Below are 22,595 nucleotides of genomic sequence, written 5' to 3' on the forward strand. Positions count from 1 at the left end.
GGGGGGAGTTGGGGAGAGGTGGAGGGCAGATGGAGAGAACTGGAGGGGAGACAGATAGGTGGAGGGGAGAGAGAGAGATGGAGGGGAGAGAGGTGGAGGGGAGAGAGAGATGGAGGGTAGATGGAGCGAGGTGGAGGGGAGTAAGAGAGAGGTGGAGGGGAGTAAGAGAGAGGTGGAGGGGAGAGCGAGAGGTGGAGGAGAGATGGAGAGAGAAAGGTTTAGGGGAGAGAGAGAAGGAGGGAAGACAGAGAGGTGGAGGGGAGATGGAGAGAGATGGAGGGTAGATGTAGAGAGTTGGAGGGGAGAGAGAGAGAGGTGGAGGGGAGATAGAGAGAGGTGGAGGGGAGATAGAGAGAGATGGGGGGAGAGAGGTGGAGGGTAGATGTTTTGTCATTCTAGACACCTCATGGTGATCCTCTCCTTCAAGTCACCTGATCACTGAAGAGTGAGTCCTCTCCTTCAAGTCACCTGATCACTAAGGAGTGAGTGAGCCTCCCATATTAATGGAAGAGAGCTCACATAACAATCACCAGACACTCTCCCTCTATCCCCCTCCCTCGCTCGCTCTCTGTTACCCTATCATTTTAGCAGTAGATAATGTAATCACAGGTGGTTCTGTACTCAGATCAGGTGACAGACTGAGCTGTTAGATTCCGGTAGGTCCTCCTCAACACACACACACACACACACACACACACACACACACACACACACACACACACACACACACGGTTTTCCCCGCTAGTTTACAATTGGCTCATTCATCCCCCTCCTCTCCCCTGTAACTATTCCCCAGGTCGTTGCTGCAAATGAGAACGTGTTCTCAGTCAACTTACCTGGTAAAATAACGGTAAAAAAAAAAAAAAAAAAAAAAAAAAAAAATGCCCCGCCACTCTAGCCTTGTGAAACCAGACACCCGTCACACAGCAGCACAGAATAAAAGATGAGTTGAGTTCAGTCCCAGTTCCCAACAACAGAGACAGCAGAGCTCCATAAAACTATCACAGATACAGTGGACGCTCGTCACTGATGCTCCAGTCCAGCCAATGTCTCCTTCACACTAAACCATATACAGGCCATTAACAAACAACAGGCTTGACCCGACAACAACGTCAGTAAATCAGAGTTTATGGAGCAAGGTTAGAAAGACATGTTAACAGTGTACATTGTTAAATTGTTTTTTCCCCCCGGACTGTGACCCATACACTACTGATTATACACACACACACACACCCCCGCCCCTTCCCATTGATTCCATGGTTCCGTACCGGTTCCAGAGATGCGCTCCCCGTGGCCGAGCAGGCGTACATAGACATCCCTGGCCGTGTGGTTGGCCATGCGGAGCTGCAGGTTGTGACTGGTGGTGATCTTTAACCGGCAGCGCACCGCATCTCCCCGCTCCTCCAGAACCTCCCCACAACCCACACCAAGGATCTCCTCTGCCTCCTCAACCAGCCCCTCAACCAGCCCCTCACCCAGCCCCTCAACCAGCTCCTCACCCAGCCCCTCAACCAGCCCCTCACCCAGCCCCTCAACCAGCCCCTCACCCAGCCCCTCACCCAGCCCTTCACCCAGCTCCTCAACCAGCCCCTCAATCAGCCCCTCAACCAGCTCCTCACCCAGCTCCTCACCTAGCCCCTTACCCAGACTCTCACCCAGACCCTCAACCAGCCCATCACTCAGCCCCTCGCCCAGCCCCTTACTCAGACCCTCACCCAGCCCCTCAACCAGCCCCTTACTCAGCCCCTCACCCAGCTCCTCAACCAGCCCCTCACCCAGCTCCTCACCCAGCTCCTCACCCAGCTCCTCAACCACGTCCGCCGGGGCGTGAGGGTCCCCGACTCCCCCACACCCCAGAGGGTCCCCGACTCTCAACCCAATATCTGCCTCATTCCTCTGCTCCAGAAGCTCCATGGCTACTTTGCTCCCCCGTTAACTCTGACCCAGCAGCGCCTTGACTCCCACACACACTGACTGACCGTCCTCTGAGCTCTGCACCACGTTAACACGCATACACACACACAACTCTCCCAGATGACTTAAATGTCAGCAGTGTTAACAAAGACAGGGCATTAGGGGTGGATCATCCCAAAAGCAGGAGGGCCTATTTTTACACCCCTGGGCTTGCAGAGAGGGCCAGCTAATCTCTGACTGATTAGGGCTAGAATAAAGGGGGGCCAGAGACACTAGGAGAGAGGGGGGCCAGAGTGGCAAGGAGAAAGGGGGGCCAGAGAGGCTAGGTGAGAGAGGGGGGCCAGAAAAGCTTGGTAGAGAGGGGGGGTCATAGAGGCTAGGAGAGAGGGGTGTCAGAAAGGTTAAGAGAGAGGGGTGCCAGAGTGGTTAAGAGAGAGGGGGGCCAGGGGAGCTAGAAAGAGAGGGGGGTCAGAAAGGTTAGGAGAGTGGGGGGCCAGGGTAGCTAGAAAGAGAGGGGGTCAGAAAGGTTAGGAGAGAGGGGGTCCATGGAGGTTAGGAGATAGGAGGGCCAGAATGGCTTGGTAGAGAGGGGGATCAGAAAGGATAGAAGAGAGGGGGATCAGAAAGGTTAGGAGAGTGGGGGGCAGAGATGGGGGGCAGGGAACCTAGGAAGAGAGGGGGCCAGGGAACCTAGGGAGAGAGGGGGGCCAGGGAGGCTAGGGAGAGAGGGGGCCCATAGATGCTAGGGAGAGAGGGGGCGAGAGAAGCTAGGGAGAGAGGGGGGCCAGAGAGGTTAGGGAGAGAGGGGGCCAGAGAGGCTACGGAGAGGGGGGCACATACATGTTCACATCCCGTTATATTACCCATTCATGCTGATGCATATGAAGGGGTTTATATTCCTAAAACCCCCTTAGGGCTATCAATTTAACAATCAAATGTATTTATGGAGCCCTTTTCAAACAAGCAGATGTCACAAAGTGCTTATACAGAAACCAAGCCTAAAACACCAGAGAGCAAGCAATGCAGATGTAGAGGCACGGTGGCTAGGAGAAACTCCCTAGAGGCAGGAGCCTAGAGAGGAACCAGGCTCTGAGGGGTGGCCAGTCCTCTTCCAGCCAGCCAGCCGACCAGCCAACCCGGCCCTGTGTAGTGGCCCTGGGGTAGACTAGACAGGCTGTGCTAGTCAGTCATAGGAGGCCTACAGAGACTACAGAGGCTCAGAGTCTGTAGGCCTGGTCAGCACCAACACCTGCTGCTGGTGACTGCTTCCTGCCCAGTCAGTCGAGAGGTGACAGATGAAATGGCCACTCTGGTAGTTCTTTAAAACCCAGCCAAGATCATTTTTTTCCCGGCAGGCATATGCTGTAAATTGTCCTGGCAGGATGGTGGATAAGAAGCTGACTTGAGTGAGAATAGAGCTCTATGCGTGTAATAGCGTAATGCCCTAAATGGGAATGTGAAAGAGGGACGTTTGTGTGTATGTGTGTGTGTGTTAGAATCCAGGGGGTAACACCTTGGGGGTATAACTCAGAGGTAGAGACAGGCCCCCTGGATGTCTCCTGATACCTCACCCCCGCTGACGGATGGCAAACAAAGTATTAAAAAAACAAGTTCAGGTCAGTGGTGTAGACAGAAATCCGTTGGTGGGTGGGCCTGCAGAAATGTTTGGGGAAACAGCTAACATCCTGCAATTCTACACATTTTGCAAAGACAAAAAATTTCAGTTCATACTATTCTACACATATTAACATGAGGCTGAGAGAAAATGTTGCTTTTTTAAAGCTAATTTCCTGTAATTCCACACATTTTTCTATGGGGCAAAGAGGAAAATGTGCAGTTTTATAACTAATTAAAGCTACAATATAGGTGTGTGGACTGTGATAAAGGCACTGGTTTATCAGCTGTGTTTGCTAAATGAACTAATGAAGTAGACAGTGGCCTGGTACATACAGTGGGGCAAAAAAGTATTGAGTCAGCCACCAATTGTGCAAGTTCTCCCACTTAAAGATGAGAGAGGCCTGTTACTTTCATCATAGGTACACTTCAACTATGACAGACAAAATGAGAAAAAGAATTCCAGAAAATCACATTGTAGGATTTTCAATGAATTTATTTGCAAATTATGGTGGAAAATAAGTGTTTGGTCAATAACAAAAGTTTCTCAATACTTTGTTATATACCCTTTGTTGGCAATGACAGAGGTCAAACGTTTTCTCTAAGTCTTCACAAGGTTCACACACTGTTGCTGGTATTTTGTCCCATTCCTCCATGCAGATCTCCTCTAGAGCAGTGATGTTTTGGGGCTGTTGCTGGGCAACATGGACGTTCAACTCCCTCCAAAGATTTTCTATGGAGTTGAGATCTGGAGACTGGCTAGGCCACTCCAGGACCTTGAAATGCTTCTTACGAAGCCACTCCTTCGTTGCCCGGGCGGAGTTTTGGGATCATTGTCATGCTGAAAGACCCAGCCACGTTTCATCTTCAATGCCCTTGCTGATGGTAGGCTTTGTTACTTTGGTCCCAGCTCTCTGCAGGTCATTCACTAGGTCCCCCCGTGTGGTTCTGGGATTTTTGCTCACCGTTCTTGTGATCATTTTGACCCCACGGGGTGAGATCTTGCGTGGAGCCCCAGATCGAGGGAGATTATCAGTGGTCTTGTATGTCTTCCATTTCCTAATAATTACTCTGCACAGTTGATTTCTTCAAACCAAGCTGCTTACCTATTGCAGATTTAGTCTTCCCCTCCTGGTGCAGGTCTACAATCTTGTTTCTTGTGTCCTTTGACAGCTCTTTGGTCTTGGCTATAGTGGAGTTTGGAGTGTGACTGTTTGAGGTTGTGGACAGGTGTCTTTTATACTGATAACAAGTTCAAACAGGTGCCATTAATACAGGTAACGAGTGGAGGACAGAGGAGCCTCTTAAAGAAGAAGTTACAGGTCTGTGAGAGACAGAAATCTTGCTTGTTTGTAGGTGACCAAATACTTATTTTCCACCATAATTTGCAAATAAATTCATTAAAAATCCTACAATGTGATTTTCTGGATTTTTCCCCCTCATTTTGTCTGTCATCGTTGAAGTGTACCTATGATGAAAATTACAGGCCTCTCTCATCTTTTTAAGTGGGAGAACTTGCACAATTGGTGGCTGACTAAATACTTTTTTGCCTCACTGTATATAGCTATAGAAGCACAGTGACATATGCCTCAGTCATATTGGTGGCTAATTAGGGGTGTGGCCTTCAGTTAATTATTTTTAGCCACCCATCCCATGAGAGTGAATGTCATTTTTGTTAATCTGCATGTCATTCCAGTGCAATGCTTGCTTTGACTTCTATCTGATGTGTTTGCATGTTTAGGTAACACTGACAAGTACAGGGCATTAAACAATATATGTCTGATTGGCCCACCCATACGTAGAGTGGCTGGTTCAGGTTTCTGCCCTCTCTCCTCTCCTCCTTCCCCCCTACCTCCATCCCCCTCTCCCCTTTGCTCTTCTTCCCTCTCTCCTCGCCTCTCTCTTCTTCACCCCCCTCTCTTTCTTCCATCTCTGTTCCCCCCAAGGGCAGGTCTGGTCAGACAGCCTCCTGGGGATAAACTGATCCTAGGCCAGTGTTAAGCCAGTGTCAGCAGTAGAGCTGATGGATTAGAACCTGTGGTCCCTTGGCAGAACACTCTTATACTGACCCCTATATATACTACCGGCCTGTCAGTCCTAGTCTGGAACAACTAACGACCACTATACATACTACCGGCCTGTCAGTCCTAGTCTGGAACAACTAACGACCACTATACATACTACCGGCCTGTCAGTCCTAGTCTGGAACAACTAACGACCACTATACATACTACCGGCCTGTCAGTCCTAGTCTGGAACAACTAACGACCACTATACATACTACCGGCCTGTCAGTCCTAGTCTGGAACAACTAACGACCACTATACATACTACCAGCCTGTCAGTCCTAGTCTGGAACAACTAACGACCACTATACATACTACCGGCCTGTCAGTCCTAGTCTGGAACAACTAACGACCACTATACATACCACCAGCCTGTCAGTCCTAGTCTGGAACAACTAACGACCACTATACATACCACCAGCCTGTCAGTCCTAGTCTGGAGAAACTCCACCTTGTACCATTTACAGGACAAGAGGCACCAGCTTCTATGCCACACATAAACCAGCCTACCGGTTACAAGCCATCTATTGTACTGTATATCTGAGGATGAGACTAACATGAGGTTCAGTAAACAAAGAAATAGAGACTGCTGTATCACACACACAGACACACAGACACACACACACACACACACACACACACACACACACACACACACACACACACACACACACACACACACACACACACACACACACACACACACACACACACACACACACACACAGCCCCCTTTGAGCCAAACAAATATGTGCTAATTAAGTTACTGTTAACGCTAACCCTAGCTTGGGTCCTGGGTCTGTTTCCGTGATGTCATGGTGCACTTCCGTGACTGGTCATTACCAGCATGGTGTCCTCAGGGAGGCTCATGGGAGGTGTATTTTTAGCTCTGTGATTGGAGTCTCCAGGGAAACGAGGCTTACCGTAGCATCAGCTTCTCAATTTACACTCCAACTCCGAGAGCTGGATACCTAACAGCTGTCATTGGAGACCAAGCAAACCCAAGGAAGCGGCCGGTATGTGTGTATGTGTGTATGCATGCATGCGTGTACGTATTATTTGCCTGAGTGTGTGTGTGTGACTGCGTGCTCTTACCATTGTCTGCCGAGGTCTCTTCATACTCATTGGTGGAGGGCAGTGCTGGGACAAGAGGCTCCATGTTTATGATCAGGTTTTTGTGGCTCAGTGAGTTGAAGCTTCTGCTCTGCCCAAAGTGTAACCTGAAAAATGATATAAATAACACTTGTTATCTGATTTACTAAACACACATTTTCCTGGTATGTGGTACTAACTACATGACAGTGAGTTTCAGTTCTCTCTCTCTCACCTATGCACCTCCGGTGGCTCTCTCTGGATCTTGGAGCTGGCTTCGATGACTTCTTTTGCAACTCTTCCACTAAAGAGAAAAAATGTCATTTTGGAGAACCCAATAAGTGACTTTGTCTTGGTGTAGTTCTACAGTGTGACTTTGTCTAGGTGTAGCTCTACAGTGTGACTTTGTCTAGGTGTAGTTCTACAGTGTGACTTTGTCTTGGTGTAGTTCTACAGTGTGACTTTATCTAGGGGTAGTTCTACAGTGTGACTTTGTCTAGGGGTAGTTCTACAGTGTGACTTTGTCTTGGTGTAGTTCTACAGTGTCACTTTATCTAGGGGTAGTTCTACAGTGTGACTTTGTCTAGGGGTAGTTCTACAGTGTGACTTTGTCTTGGTGTAGTTCTACAGTGTGACTTTGTCTAGGGGTAGCTCTACAGTGTGACTTTGTCTAGGGGTAGTTCTACAGTGTGACTTTATCTAGGGGTAGTTCTACAGTGTGACTTTGTCTAGGGGTAGTTCGTCAGTGTGACTTTGTCTAGGAGTAGTTCTACAGTGTGACTTTGTCTAGGGGTAGTTCGTCAGTGTGACTTTGTCTAGGGGTAGTTCTACAGTGTGACTTTGTCTAGGGGTAGTTCTACAGTGTGACTTTGTCTAGGGGTAGTTCTACAGTGTGACTTTGTCTAGGGGTAGTTCTACAGTGTGACTTTGTCTAGGGGTAGTTCTACAGTGTGACTTTGTCTAGGGGTAGTGCTACAGTGTGACTTTGTCTTGGTGTAGTTCGTCAGTGTGACTTTGTCTTGGTGTAGTTCTACAGTGTGACTTTGTCTTGGTGTAGTTCTACAGTGTGACTTTATCTAGGGGTAGTTCTACAGTGTGACTTTGTCTAGGTGTAGTTCTACAGTGTGACTTTGTCTTGGTGTAGCTCTACAGTGTGACTTTGTCTTGGTGTAGCTCTACAGTGGGACTTTGTCTAGGTGTAGTTCATCAGTGTGACTTTGTCTTGGTGTAGCTCTACAGTGTGACTTTGTCTTGGTGTAGTTCTACAGTGTGACTTTGTATTGGCGTAGTTCTACAGTGTGACTTTGTCTTGGTGTAGTTCGTCAGTGTGACTTTGTCTTGGTGTAGTTCTATAGTGTGACTTTGTCTAGGGGTAGTTCTACAGTGTGACTTTGTCTTGGTGTAGTTCTACAGTGTGACTTTGTCTAGGGGTAGTTCTACAGTGTGACTTTGTCTAGGTGTAGTTCTACAGTGTGACTTTGTCTAGGGGTAGTTCTACAGTGTGACTTTGTCTAGGTGTAGCTCTACAGTGTGACTTTGTCTAGGGGTAGTTCTACAGTGTGACTTTGTCTAGGGGTAGTTCTACAGTGTGACTTTGTCTAGGGGTAGTGCTACAGTGTGACTTTGTCTTGGTGTAGTTCGTCAGTGTGACTGTCTTGGTGTAGTTCTACAGTGTGACTTTGTCTTGGTGTAGTTCTACAGTGTGACTTTATCTAGGGGTAGTTCTACAGTGTGACTTTGTCTAGGTGTAGTTCTACAGTGTGACTTTGTCTTGGTGTAGCTCTACAGTGTGACTTTGTCTTGGTGTAGCTCTACAGTGGGACTTTGTCTAGGTGTAGTTCATCAGTGTGACTTTGTCTTGGTGTAGCTCTACAGTGTGACTTTGTCTTGGTGTAGTTCTACAGTGTGACTTTATCTAGGGGTAGTTCTACAGTGTGACTTTGTCTAGGGGTAGTTCTACAGTGTGACTTTGTCTTGGTGTAGTTCTATAGTGTGACTTTGTCTAGGGGTAGTTCTACAGTGTGACTTTGTCTTGGTGTAGTTCTACAGTGTGACTTTGTCTAGGGGTAGTTCTACAGTGTGACTTTGTCTAGGTGTAGTTCTACAGTGTGACTTTGTCTAGGGGTAGTTCTACAGTGTGACTTTGTCTAGGTGTAGCTCTACAGTGTGACTTTGTCTAGGTGTAGTTCTACAGTGTGACTTTGTCTTGGTGTAGTTCTACAGTGTGACATTTTCTTGGTGTAGTTCGTCAGTGTGACTTTGTCTAGGTGTAGCTCTACAGTGTGACTTTGTCTTGGTGTAGTTCTACAGGGTGACTTTGTCTAGGGGTATTTATACGCTGTGACTTTGTCTAGGTGTAGTTCTACAGTGTGACTTTGTCTAGGGGTAGTTCTACAGTGTGACTTTGTCCTGGTGTAGTTCTACAGTGTGACTTTGTCTTGGTGTAGTTCTACAGTGTGACTTTGTCTTGGTGTAGTTCTACAGTGTGACTTTGTCTTGGTGTAGTTCTACAGTGTGACTTTGTCTAGGTGTAGTTCTACAGTGTGACTTTGTCTAGGGGTAGTTCTACAGTGTGACTTTGTCTTGGTGTAGTTCTACAGTGTGACTTTGTCTAGGGGTAGTTCTACAGTGTGACTTTATCTAGGGGTAGTTCTACAGTGTGACTTTGTCTAGGGGTAGTTCGTCAGTGTGACTTTGTCTAGGAGTAGTTCTACAGTGTGACTTTGTCTAGGGGTAGTTCGTCAGTGTGACTTTGTCTAGGGGTAGTTCTACAGTGTGACTTTGTCTAGGGGTAGTTCTACAGTATGACTTTGTCTAGGGGTAGTTCTACAGTGTGACTTTGTCTAGGGGTAGTTCTACAGTGTGACTTTGTCTAGGGGTAGTTCTACAGTGTGACTTTGTCTAGGGGTAGTTCTACAGTGTGACTTTGTCTAGGGGTAGTTCTACAGTGTGACTTTGTCTAGGGGTAGTTCTACAGTGTGACTTTGTCTAGGGGTAGTGCTACAGTGTGACTTTGTCTTGGTGTAGTTCATCAGTGTGACTTTGTCTTGGTGTAGTTCTACAGTGTGACTATGTCTTGGTGTAGTTCTACAGTGTGACTTTATCTAGGGGTAGTTCTACAGTGTGACTTTGTCTAGGTGTAGTTCTACAGTGTGACTTTGTCTTGGTGTAGCTCTACAGTGTGACTTTGTCTTGGTGTAGCTCTACAGTGGGACTTTGTCTAGGTGTAGTTCATCAGTGTGACTTTGTCTTGGTGTAGCTCTACAGTGTGACTTTGTCTTGGTGTAGTTCTACAGTGTGACTTTGTATTGGCGTAGTTCTACAGTGTGACTTTGTCTTGGTGTAGTTCGTCAGTGTGACTTTGTCTTGGTGTAGTTCTATAGTGTGACTTTGTCTAGGGGTAGTTCTACAGTGTGACTTTGTCTTGGTGTAGTTCTACAGTGTGACTTTGTCTAGGGGTAGTTCTACAGTGTGACTTTGTCTAGGTGTAGTTCTACAGTGTGACTTTGTCTAGGGGTAGTTCTACAGTGTGACTTTGTCTAGGTGTAGCTCTACAGTGTGACTTTGTCTAGGTGTAGTTCTACAGTGTGACTTTGTCTTGGTGTAGTTCTACAGTGTGACATTTTCTTGGTGTAGTTCGTCAGTGTGACTTTGTCTAGGTGTAGCTCTACAGTGTGACTTTGTCTTGGTGTAGTTCTACAGGGTGACTTTGTCTAGGGGTATTTATACGCTGTGACTTTGTCTAGGTGTAGTTCTACAGTGTGACTTTGTCTAGGGGTAGTTCTACAGTGTGACTTTGTCCTGGTGTAGTTCTACAGTGTGAATTTGTCTTGGTGTAGTTCTACAGTGTGACTTTGTCTTGGTGTAGTTCTACAGTGTGACTTTGTCTTGGTGTAGTTCTACAGTGTGACTTTGTCTAGGTGTAGTTCTACAGTGTGACTTTGTCTAGGGGTAGTTCTACAGTGTGACTTTGTCTTGGTGTAGTTCTACAGTGTGACTTTGTCTTGGTGTAGTTCTACAGTGTGACTTTGTCTTGGTGTAGTTCTACAGTGTGACTTTGTCTAGGGGTAGTTCTACAGTGTGACTTTGTCTAGGTGTAGCTCTACAGTGTGACTTTGTCTAGGGGTAGTTCTACAGTGTGACTTTGTCTAGGGGTAGTTCTACAGTGTGACTTTGTCTAGGGGTAGTGCTACAGTGTGACTTTGTCTTGGTGTAGTTCGTCAGTGTGACTTTGTCTTGGTGTAGTTCTACAGTGTGACTTTGTCTTGGTGTAGTTCTACAGTGTGACTTTATCTAGGGGTAGTTCTACAGTGTGACTTTGTCTAGGTGTAGTTCTACAGTGTGACTTTGTCTTGGTGTAGCTCTACAGTGTGACTTTGTCTTGGTGTAGCTCTACAGTGGGACTTTGTCTAGGTGTAGTTCATCAGTGTGACTTTGTCTTGGTGTAGCTCTACAGTGTGACTTTGTCTTGGTGTAGTTCTACAGTGTGACTTTATCTAGGGGTAGTTCTACAGTGTGACTTTGTCTAGGGGTAGTTCTACAGTGTGACTTTGTCTTGGTGTAGTTCTATAGTGTGACTTTGTCTAGGGGTAGTTCTACAGTGTGACTTTGTCTTGGTGTAGTTCTACAGTGTGACTTTGTCTAGGGGTAGTTCTACAGTGTGACTTTGTCTAGGTGTAGTTCTACAGTGTGACTTTGTCTAGGGGTAGTTCTACAGTGTGACTTTGTCTAGGTGTAGCTCTACAGTGTGACTTTGTCTAGGTGTAGTTCTACAGTGTGACTTTGTCTTGGTGTAGTTCTACAGTGTGACATTTTCTTGGTGTAGTTCGTCAGTGTGACTTTGTCTAGGTGTAGCTCTACAGTGTGACTTTGTCTTGGTGTAGTTCTACAGGGTGACTTTGTCTAGGGGTATTTATACGCTGTGACTTTGTCTAGGTGTAGTTCTACAGTGTGACTTTGTCTAGGGGTAGTTCTACAGTGTGACTTTGTCCTGGTGTAGTTCTACAGTGTGACTTTGTCTTGGTGTAGTTCTACAGTGTGACTTTGTCTTGGTGTAGTTCTACAGTGTGACTTTGTCTTGGTGTAGTTCTACAGTGTGACTTTGTCTAGGTGTAGTTCTACAGTGTGACTTTGTCTAGGGGTAGTTCTACAGTGTGACTTTGTCTTGGTGTAGTTCTACAGTGTGACTTTGTCTAGGGGTAGTTCTACAGTGTGACTTTATCTAGGGGTAGTTCTACAGTGTGACTTTGTCTAGGGGTAGTTTGTCAGTGTGACTTTGTCTAGGAGTAGTTCTACAGTGTGACTTTGTCTAGGGGTAGTTCGTCAGTGTGACTTTGTCTAGGGGTAGTTCTACAGTGTGACTTTGTCTAGGGGTAGTTCTACAGTATGACTTTGTCTAGGGGTAGTTCTACAGTGTGACTTTGTCTAGGGGTAGTTCTACAGTGTGACTTTGTCTAGGGGTAGTTCTACAGTGTGACTTTGTCTAGGGGTAGTTCTACAGTGTGACTTTGTCTAGGGGTAGTTCTACAGTGTGACTTTGTCTAGGGGTAGTTCTACAGTGTGACTTTGTCTAGGGGTAGTGCTACAGTGTGACTTTGTCTTGGTGTAGTTCATCAGTGTGACTTTGTCTTGGTGTAGTTCTACAGTGTGACTATGTCTTGGTGTAGTTCTACAGTGTGACTTTATCTAGGGGTAGTTCTACAGTGTGACTTTGTCTAGGGGTAGTTCTACAGTGTGACTTTGTCTTGGTGTAGTTCTATAGTGTGACTTTGTCTAGGGGTAGTTCTACAGTGTGACTTTGTCTTGGTGTAGTTCTACAGTGTGACTTTGTCTAGGGGTAGTTCTACAGTGTGACTTTGTCTAGGTGTAGTTCTACAGTGTGACTTTGTCTAGGGGTAGTTCTACAGTGTGACTTTGTCTAGGTGTAGCTCTACAGTGTGACTTTGTCTAGGTGTAGTTCTACAGTGTGACTTTGTCTTGGTGTAGTTCTACAGTGTGACATTTTCTTGGTGTAGTTCGTCAGTGTGACTTTGTCTAGGTGTAGCTCTACAGTGTGACTTTGTCTTGGTGTAGTTCTACAGGGTGACTTTGTCTAGGGGTATTTATACGCTGTGACTTTGTCTAGGTGTAGTTCTACAGTGTGACTTTGTCTAGGGGTAGTTCTACAGTGTGACTTTGTCCTGGTGTAGTTCTACAGTGTGACTTTGTCTTGGTGTAGTTCTACAGTGTGACTTTGTCTTGGTGTAGTTCTACAGTGTGACTTTGTCTTGGTGTAGTTCTACAGTGTGACTTTGTCTAGGTGTAGTTCTACAGTGTGACTTTGTCTAGGGGTAGTTCTACAGTGTGACTTTGTCTTGGTGTAGTTCTACAGTGTGACTTTGTCTAGGGGTAGTTCTACAGTGTGACTTTATCTAGGGGTAGTTCTACAGTGTGACTTTGTCTAGGGGTAGTTTGTCAGTGTGACTTTGTCTAGGAGTAGTTCTACAGTGTGACTTTGTCTAGGGGTAGTTCGTCAGTGTGACTTTGTCTAGGGGTAGTTCTACAGTGTGACTTTGTCTAGGGGTAGTTCTACAGTATGACTTTGTCTAGGGGTAGTTCTACAGTGTGACTTTGTCTAGGGGTAGTTCTACAGTGTGACTTTGTCTAGGGGTAGTTCTACAGTGTGACTTTGTCTAGGGGTAGTTCTACAGTGTGACTTTGTCTAGGGGTAGTTCTACAGTGTGACTTTGTCTAGGGGTAGTTCTACAGTGTGACTTTGTCTAGGGGTAGTGCTACAGTGTGACTTTGTCTTGGTGTAGTTCATCAGTGTGACTTTGTCTTGGTGTAGTTCTACAGTGTGACTATGTCTTGGTGTAGTTCTACAGTGTGACTTTATCTAGGGGTAGTTCTACAGTGTGACTTTGTCTAGGTGTTGTTCTACAGTGTGACTTTGTCTTGGTGTAGCTCTACAGTGTGACTTTGTCTTGGTGTAGCTCTACAGTGGGACTTTGTCTAGGTGTAGTTCATCAGTGTGACTTTGTCTTGGTGTAGCTCTACAGTGTGACTTTGTCTTGGTGTAGTTCTACAGTGTGACTTTGTATTGGCGTAGTTCTACAGTGTGACTTTGTCTTGGTGTAGTTCGTCAGTGTGACTTTGTCTTGGTGTAGTTCTATAGTGTGACTTTGTCTAGGGGTAGTTCTACAGTGTGACTTTGTCTTGGTGTAGTTCTACAGTGTGACTTTGTCTAGGGGTAGTTCTACAGTGTGACTTTGTCTAGGTGTAGTTCTACAGTGTGACTTTGTCTAGGGGTAGTTCTACAGTGTGACTTTGTCTAGGTGTAGCTCTACAGTGTGACTTTGTCTAGGTGTAGTTCTACAGTGTGACATTTTCTTGGTGTAGTTCGTCAGTGTGACTTTGTCTAGGTGTAGCTCTACAGTGTGACTTTGTCTTGGTGTAGTTCTACAGGGTGACTTTGTCTAGGGGTATTTATACGCTGTGACTTTGTCTAGGTGTAGTTCTACAGTGTGACTTTGTCTAGGGGTAGTTCTACAGTGTGACTTTGTCCTGGTGTAGTTCTACAGTGTGAATTTGTCTTGGTGTAGTTCTACAGTGTGACTTTGTCTTGGTGTAGTTCTACAGTGTGACTTTGTCTTGGTGTAGTTCTACAGTGTGACTTTGTCTAGGTGTAGTTCTACAGTGTGACTTTGTCTAGGGGTAGTTCTACAGTGTGACTTTGTCTTGGTGTAGTTCTACAGTGTGACTTTGTCTTGGTGTAGTTCTACAGTGTGACTTTGTCTTGGTGTAGTTCTACAGTGTGACTTTGTCTTGGTGTAGTTCTACAGTGTGACTTTGTCTTGGTGTAGTTCTACAGTGTGACTTTGTCTTGGTGTAGTTCGTCAGTGTGACTTTGTCTTGGTGTAGTTCGTCAGTGTGACTTTGTCTTGGTGTAGTTCGTCAGTGTGACTTTGTCTTGGTGTAGTTCTACAGTGTGACTTTGTCTTGGTGTAGCTCTACAGTGTGACTTTGTCTTGGTGTAGTTCTACAGGGTGACTTTGTCTAGGGGTATTTATACGCTGTGACTTTGTCTAGATGTAGTTCTACAGTGTGACTTTGTCTAGGGGTAGTTCTACAGTGTGACTTTGTCTTGGTGTAGTTCTACAGTGTGACTTTGTCTTGGTGTAGTTCTACAGTGTGACTTTGTCTTGGTGTAGTTCTACAGTGTGACTTTGTCTTGGTGTAGTTCGTCAGTGTGACTGTGTCTTGGTGTAGCTCTACAGCGTGAATTTGTCTTGGTGTAGTTCGTCAGTGTGACTTTGTCTTGGTGTAGTTCTACAGTGTGACTTTGTCTTGGTGTAGTTCGTCAGTGTGACTTTGTCTTGGTGTAGTTCGTCAGTGTGACTTTGTCTTGGTGTAGTTCTACAGTGTGACTTTGTCTTGGTGTAGTTCTACAGTGTGACTTTGTCTTGGTGTAGTTTGTCAGTGTGACTTTGTCTAGGTGTAGTTCTACAGTGTGACTTGTCTTGGTGTAGTTCTACAGTGTGATTTTGTCTTGGTGTAGTTCTACAGTGTGACTTTGTCTTGGTGTAGTTCTACAGTGTGATTTTGTCTTGGTGTAGTTCGTCAGTGTGACTTTGTCTTGGTGTAGTTTGTCAGTGTGACTTTGTCTTGGTGTAGTTCTACAATGTGACTTTGTCTTGGTGTAGTTCGTCAGTGTGACTTTGTCTTGGTGTAGTTCTACAGTGTGACTTTGTCTTGGTGTAGTTCTACAGTGTGACTTTGTCTTGGTGTAGTTCTACAGTGTGACTTTATCTAGGGGTAGTTCTACAGTGTGACTTTGTCTTGGTGTAGTTCGTCAGTGTGACTTTGTCTTGGTGTAGTTCGTCAGTGTGACTTTGTCTTGGTGTAGTTCGTCAGTGTGACTTTGTCTTGGTGTAGTTCTACAGTGTGACTTTATCTAGGGATAGTTCTACAGTGTGACTTTGTCTAGGTGTAGTTCTACAGTGTGACTTTGTCTTGGTGTAGTTCTACAGTGTGACTTTGTCTTGGTGTAGTTCGTCAGTGTGACTTTGTCTTGGTGTAGTTTACAGTGTGACTTTATCTAGGGGTAGTTCTACAGTGTGACCTTATCTAGGTGTAGTTCTACAGTGTGACTTTGTCTTGGTGTAGTTCGTCAGTGTGACTTTATCTTGGTGTAGTTCTACAGTGTGACTTTGTCTTGGTGTAGTTCGTCAGTGTGACTTTATCTAGGTGTAGTTCTACAGTGTAACTTTGTCTTGGTGTAGTTCTACAGTGTGACTTTGTTTAGGGGTAGTTCTACAGTGTGTACTGTTTCATACAGTGTAAAGTTACACCAAAGCAGGAGATCATCCTTAGTCCAAACATTGTCCCCAAACCTGAGATCATATCAACATGTTATACAGTATGTTACCTAGACCTAGTCCATATCGGGGAAAAAACATGACTTTTACGTTTTAATTTTAGTAGACGCTCTTTCAAATGCGACTTACAGGAGCAATTATGGTTAAGGGCCTTGCTCAAGGGCATATCAGCAGATTTGTCAACTAGTCGGCTCGGGGATTCGAACCAGCAACATTTTGATTACTGGCCCAACGCTCCAACCGCTAGGCTACCTGCCGACTTGAACCAATTAATTCTCTATAACAAATAACCTAGTCCTTAAGCTAAATTAAGCTAAATCGTCTCTTAAGCTAAATTGCTTGAGCACTTATCCAGCTGCTGAAATGAAGAGATACGTAGCATGTAAGCCATGTTAGGTGCTTTGGGAAATGATCAAAACAAACAATACATAAGTCTAGGGGCATTTATCTGGACACAGCTTGGCTTAGTAAGGCTCAGTGACACAGTCAAGCATTCAATGTCGCACCTGTACCGAAACCTGCTTCCCTTGAAGAAAATATTACTGCTGGACACAGTCTTGATCTGGCTTGACTTTGCACATCTGTCAAAGAGACGTAGATAATTGTTTGTTGAGCAAGATGGCACATTGATTCATTAGTTACATTTGGCATTTAGGAACTCATAGGACTTGACAGGTATCCAAATGTGATGTTTGGTTCAGTCTAGTTAGTCCTGTCAAAAAGGACCTCATAGGACTTTACAGGTATCCAGTCTAGTTGGTCCTGTCAAAAAGGAACTCATAGGACTTGACAGGTATCCAGTCTAGTTGGTCCTGTCAAAAAGGTTAATGTGTGCCAGGACAGCACTTCACAGTTCTCTCTTTGACTGCCATTTTCTAAATTCAATTCAGTCTCATTTGATTAACGAGCTCTGATCTGACATCCGAGCCTGCCTCTCTGCTGAGGAACAGGGAAACTCGAGACCCCAGGAGCCAGTAAAAAGCAATCAGGAGCCAGGCTCAGCTGCTGGCCCTGAGAGCCAGTGCTGTCTGTCTGTCCAACCCTCCACCCCTCCCATCCAACCCCATCCATCCATCCACCCGGCCAGTCACACTCATAACTCTGGATTAAACTACTGACAACAGCAGTCTGCAGCCACAAATCAACCTGGCTAGAGCCTACACGCACACACACACATACGCGCACACACAAAAACACACACAAACACACACAGCCATGTCTTACTATAATTGTGAGGAATTTTTGGGGACCAGCAATTGATTCCCATTCAAAATACTATTTTCCCTAAGCGCTACCCTTTACCTTAACTTGAACCCTAACCCTAACCCCTAACCTTAATTCTAACCCTTTTTACAAGTGAGGAACGGCAAAATGTCCTCACTTCTCTGAATTTGAGTTGGTTTGCTATTCTTGTGATGACTTCTGATACTTAAAAGTATAGTAAAACTTGTACACACACACACACACACACACACACACACACACACACACACACACACACACACACACACACACACACACACACACACACACACACACACACACACACACACACACACACACACACACACACAGACACACACACACACACACACACACACACACACACACACACACACACAGTCTTGTACTCCCCCTTGTGTGGGGACTTCACAAGAACAGTTAAACACGTCCAAACACACACACAATCAAGTTCCAACTTTGATAGAGAAGTGGATATGAGAGTGTTGCAGTGTTTTGTGGGACTCACTTGTAAAATGCTTGGTTCTCCACCCCACACTTCCACAAATGTTTACACGCTGCTGGGGTAGAGGTGTGGAACGTCAGCACCAGTTTCTTCTGCAGAGACAGAGAGAGAGAGAGGGGTGGAAAGAGAGACCGATAGAAAGAGAGAGAGACAGAGAGAGAGAGAGGGGTGGAAAGAGAGACCGATAGAAAGAGAGAGAAAAAGAGGGGGGGAGAGCGATAGAGAGAGAGAGAGAGAATGATGGAAGGAGACGAACAAAGCAGAGAAAGACAGTGAATTAGGACAAGGCATCCAACAAAGTGCTGAACATGTTGAGAGTGAGCTGTGCAAAGTGCTGACCCAGACCCTACACCCAGCCTGTTAGGGAGATGGGGAAGTGGAGAGCAGAACACTTGTGCACTACCAGCACTAAGCAGCTCTTAAAGGGCCATGGGTGTGAGGGAGTTGATGGGCAGAGCTGGGGATAAGAGGGGGATCAATTCCAGTAAGTCCAGTTATCTGCTCTGTGTCTGATAATATGAGCCGGCAGATCAATGTTATCCGCAGCATTACAGAGCACAGAGCAGATCCAGAGCCTGACAGTAGAGATCACATAAACAGACTTTCCCTGACCTGGACAGACTTAACCACTGTAACACTAATACTGACAGAGACTTAACCACTGTAACAATGTAACACTAATGATGACAGAGACTTAACCACTGTAACAATGTAACACTAATGATGACAGAGACTTAACCACTGTAACACTAATACTGACAGAGACTTAACCACTGTAACACTAATACTGACAGAGACTTAACCACTGTAACAATGTAACACTAATGATGACAGAGACTTAACCACTGTAACAATGTAACACTAATACTGACAGAGACTTATCCACTGTAACCATGGAACACTAATACTGACAGAGACTTAACCACTGTAACCATGGAACACTAATACTGACAGAGACTTAACCTCTGTGATACTAATACTGACAAAGACTTAACCACTGTAACAATGGAACACTAATACTGACAGAGACTTAACCTCTGTGATACTAATACTGACAGAGACTTAACCACTGTAACCATGTAACACTAATACTGACAGAGACTTAACCACTGTAACACTAATACTGACAGAAACTTAACCTCTGTAACACTAATACTGACAGAAACTTAACCACTGTAACCATGTAACACTAATACTGACAGAGACTTAACCTCTGTAACACTAATACTGAGAGAGACTTAAACACTGTAACAATGGAACACTAATACTGACAGAGACTTAACCACTGTAACCATGTAACACTAATACTGACAGAGACTTAACCTCTGTAACACTAATACTGAGAGAGACTTAAACACTGTAACAATGGAACACTAATACTGACAGAGACTTAAACACTGTAACCATGGAACACTAATACTGACAGACACTTAACCACTGTAACACTAATGATGACAGAGACTTAACCTCTGTAACACTAATACTGACAGAGACTTAACCACTGTAACACTAATACTGACAGAGACTTAACCACTGTAACACTAATACTGACAGAGACTTAACCACTGTAACACTAATGATGACAGAGACTTAACCTCTGTAACACTAATACTGACAGAGACTTAACCACTGTAACACTAATACTGACAGACACTTAACCACTGTAACACTAATGATGACAGAGACTTAACCTCTGTAACACTAATACTGACAGAGACTTAACCACTGTAACACTAATGATGACAGAGACTTAACCTCTGTAACACTAATACTGACAGAGACTTAACCACTGTAACACTAATGATGACAGAGACTTAACCTCTGTAACACTAATGATGACAGAGACTTAACCACTGTAACACTAATGATGACAGAGACTTAACCTCTGTAACACTAATGATGACAGAGACTTAACCTCTGTAACACTAATGATGACAGAGACTTAACCACTGTAACACTAATGATGACAGAGACTTAACCACTGTAACACTAATGATGACAGAGACTTAACCTCTGTAACACTAATGATGACAGAGACTTAACCACTGTAACACTAATGATGACAGAGACTTAACCTCTGTAACACTAATGATGACAGAGACTTAACCACTGTAACACTAATGATGACAGAGACTTAACCTCTGTAACACTAATACTGACAGAGACTTAACCACTGTAACACTAATACTGACAGACACTTAACCACTGTAACAATGTAACACTAATACTGACAGAGACTTAACCACTGTAACAATGGAACACTAATACTGACAGAGACTTAACCACTGTAACACTAATACTGACAGACACTTAACCACTGTAACAATGTAACACTAATACTGACAGACACTTAACCACTGTAACAATGTAACACTAATACTGACAGACACTTAACCACTGTAACAATGGAACACTAATACTGACAGAGACTTAACCACTGTAACAATGGAACACTAATACTGACAGAGACTTAACCACTGTAACAATGTAACACTAATACTGACAGAGACTTAACCACTGTAACCATGTTACACTAATACTGACAGAGACTTAACCACTGTAACACTAATACTGACAGACACTTAACCACTGTAACAATGGAACACTAATACTGACAGAGACTTAACCACTGTAACAATGTAACACTAATACTGACAGAGACTTAACCACTGTAACCATGTTACACTAATACTGACAGAGACTTAACCACTGTAACACTAATACTGACAGACACTTAACCACTGTAACAATGGAACACTAATACTGACAGAGACTTAACCACTGTAACAATGTAACACTAATACTGACAGAGACTTAACCACTGTAACAATGTAACACTAATACTGACAGAGACTTAACCACTGTAACACTAATACTGACAGAGACTTAACCTCTGTAACACTAATACTGAGAGAGACTTATCCACTGTAACACTAATACTGACAGAGACTTAACCTCTGTAACACTTATACTGACAGAGACTTAACCACTGTAACACTAATACTGACAGACACTTAACCACTGTAACCATGGAACACTAATACTGACAGAGACTTAACCTCTGTAACACTAATACTGACAGAGACTTAACCACTGTAACACTAATACTGACAGAGACTTAACCTCTGTAACACTAATACTGACAGAGACTTAACCTCTGTAACACTAATACTGAGAGAGACTTATCCACTGTAACACTAATACTGACAGAGACTTAAACCCTGTAACACTAATACTGACAGAGACTTAAACCCTGTAACACTAATACTGACAGAGACTTAAACCCTGTAACACTAATACTGACAGAGACTTAAACCCTGTAACACTAATACTGACAGAGACTTAAACCCTGTAACACTAATACTGACAGAGACTTAACCACTGTAACACTAATACTGACAGACACTTAACCTCTGTAACCATGTAACACTAATACTGACAGAGACTTAACCACTGTAACCATGTAACACTAATACTGACAGAGACTTAACCACTGTAACAATGGAACACTAATACTGACAGAGACTTAACCACTGTAACAATGTAACACTAATACTGACAGAGACTTAAACCCTGTAACACTAATACTGACAGAGACTTAAACCCTGTAACACTAATACTGACAGAGACTTAACCACTGTAACCATGTAACACTAATACTGACCGAGACTTAACCACTGTAACACTAATACTGACAGACACTTAACCTCTGTAACCATGTAACACTAATACTGACAGAGACTTAACCACTGTAACCATGTAACACTAATACTGACAGAGACTTAACCACTGTAACAATGGAACACTAATACTGACAGAGACTTAACCACTGTAACCATGTAACACTAATACTGACAGAGACTTAACCACTGTAACACTAATACTGACAGACACTTAACCTCTGTAACCATGTAACACTAATACTGACAGAGACTTAACCACTGTAACCATGTAACACTAATACTGACAGACACTTAACCACTGTACCACTAATGATGACAAAGACTTAACCACTAACAATGTAACACTAATACTGACAGACACTTAACCACTGTAACAATGGAACACTGATACTGACAGAGACTTAACCACTGTAACCATGTAACACTAATACTGACAGAGACTTAACCACTGTAACCATGTAACACTAATACTGACAGAGACTTAACCACTGTAACCATGGAACACTAATACTGACAGAGACTTAACCACTGTAACACTAATACTGACAGAGACTTAACCACTGTAACACTAACGATGACAGAGACTTAACCACTGTAACACTAACGATGACAGAGACTTAACCACTAACCACTGTAACACTAATACTGACAGAGACTTAACCACTGTAACACTAATACTGACAGAGACTTAACCACTGTAACACTAATGATGACAGAGACTTAACCACTGTAACACTAATGATGACAGAGACTTAACCACTGTAACACTAATACTGACAGAGACTTAACCACTGTAACACTAACGATGACAGAGACTTAACCACTAACCACTGTAACACTAATACTGACAGAGACTTAACCACTGTAACACTAATACTGACAGAGACTTAACCACTGTAACACTAACGATGACAGAGACTTAACCACTGTAACACTAATGATGACAGAGACTTAACCACTGTAACACTAATACTGACAGAGACTTAACCACTGTAACACTAATACTGACAGAGACTTAACCACTGTAACACTAATACTGACAGAGACTTAACCACTGTAACACTAACGATGACAGAGACTTAACCACTGTAACACTAATACTGACAGAGACTTAACCACTGTA

At 44.2% G+C, this 22,595-nt stretch overlaps 1 protein-coding gene across 5 annotated transcripts in view; it reads right to left on the bottom strand.

Moving 5' to 3' along the window:
* The window catches only part of frmd3 (FERM domain containing 3), a 120,152-nt gene that overhangs the window by 13,699 nt on the left and 83,858 nt on the right, over window positions 1-22,595 (bottom strand). For 3 of the 5 annotated variants that reach the window (XM_055918787.1, XM_055918790.1, XM_055918789.1), the window contains 4 exons: window positions 17,793-17,881; window positions 16,549-16,623; window positions 6,922-6,990; window positions 6,690-6,814 (listed from right to left, as the gene is read on the bottom strand). In XM_055918787.1, coding sequence (XP_055774762.1) covers window positions 6,690-6,814; window positions 6,922-6,990; window positions 16,549-16,623; window positions 17,793-17,881 — 358 coding nt within the window. The remainder of the gene's footprint in view (window positions 1-6,689; window positions 6,815-6,921; window positions 6,991-16,548; window positions 16,624-17,792; window positions 17,882-22,595) is intronic. The other 2 variants (XM_055918788.1, XM_055918791.1) reach the window with 1 other exon arrangement.

The sequence above is a fragment of the Salvelinus fontinalis genome, chromosome 4 (assembly GCF_029448725.1).
Source record: "Salvelinus fontinalis isolate EN_2023a chromosome 4, ASM2944872v1, whole genome shotgun sequence".
In the NCBI taxonomy this organism is placed as follows: Eukaryota; Metazoa; Chordata; class Actinopteri; order Salmoniformes; family Salmonidae; genus Salvelinus; species Salvelinus fontinalis.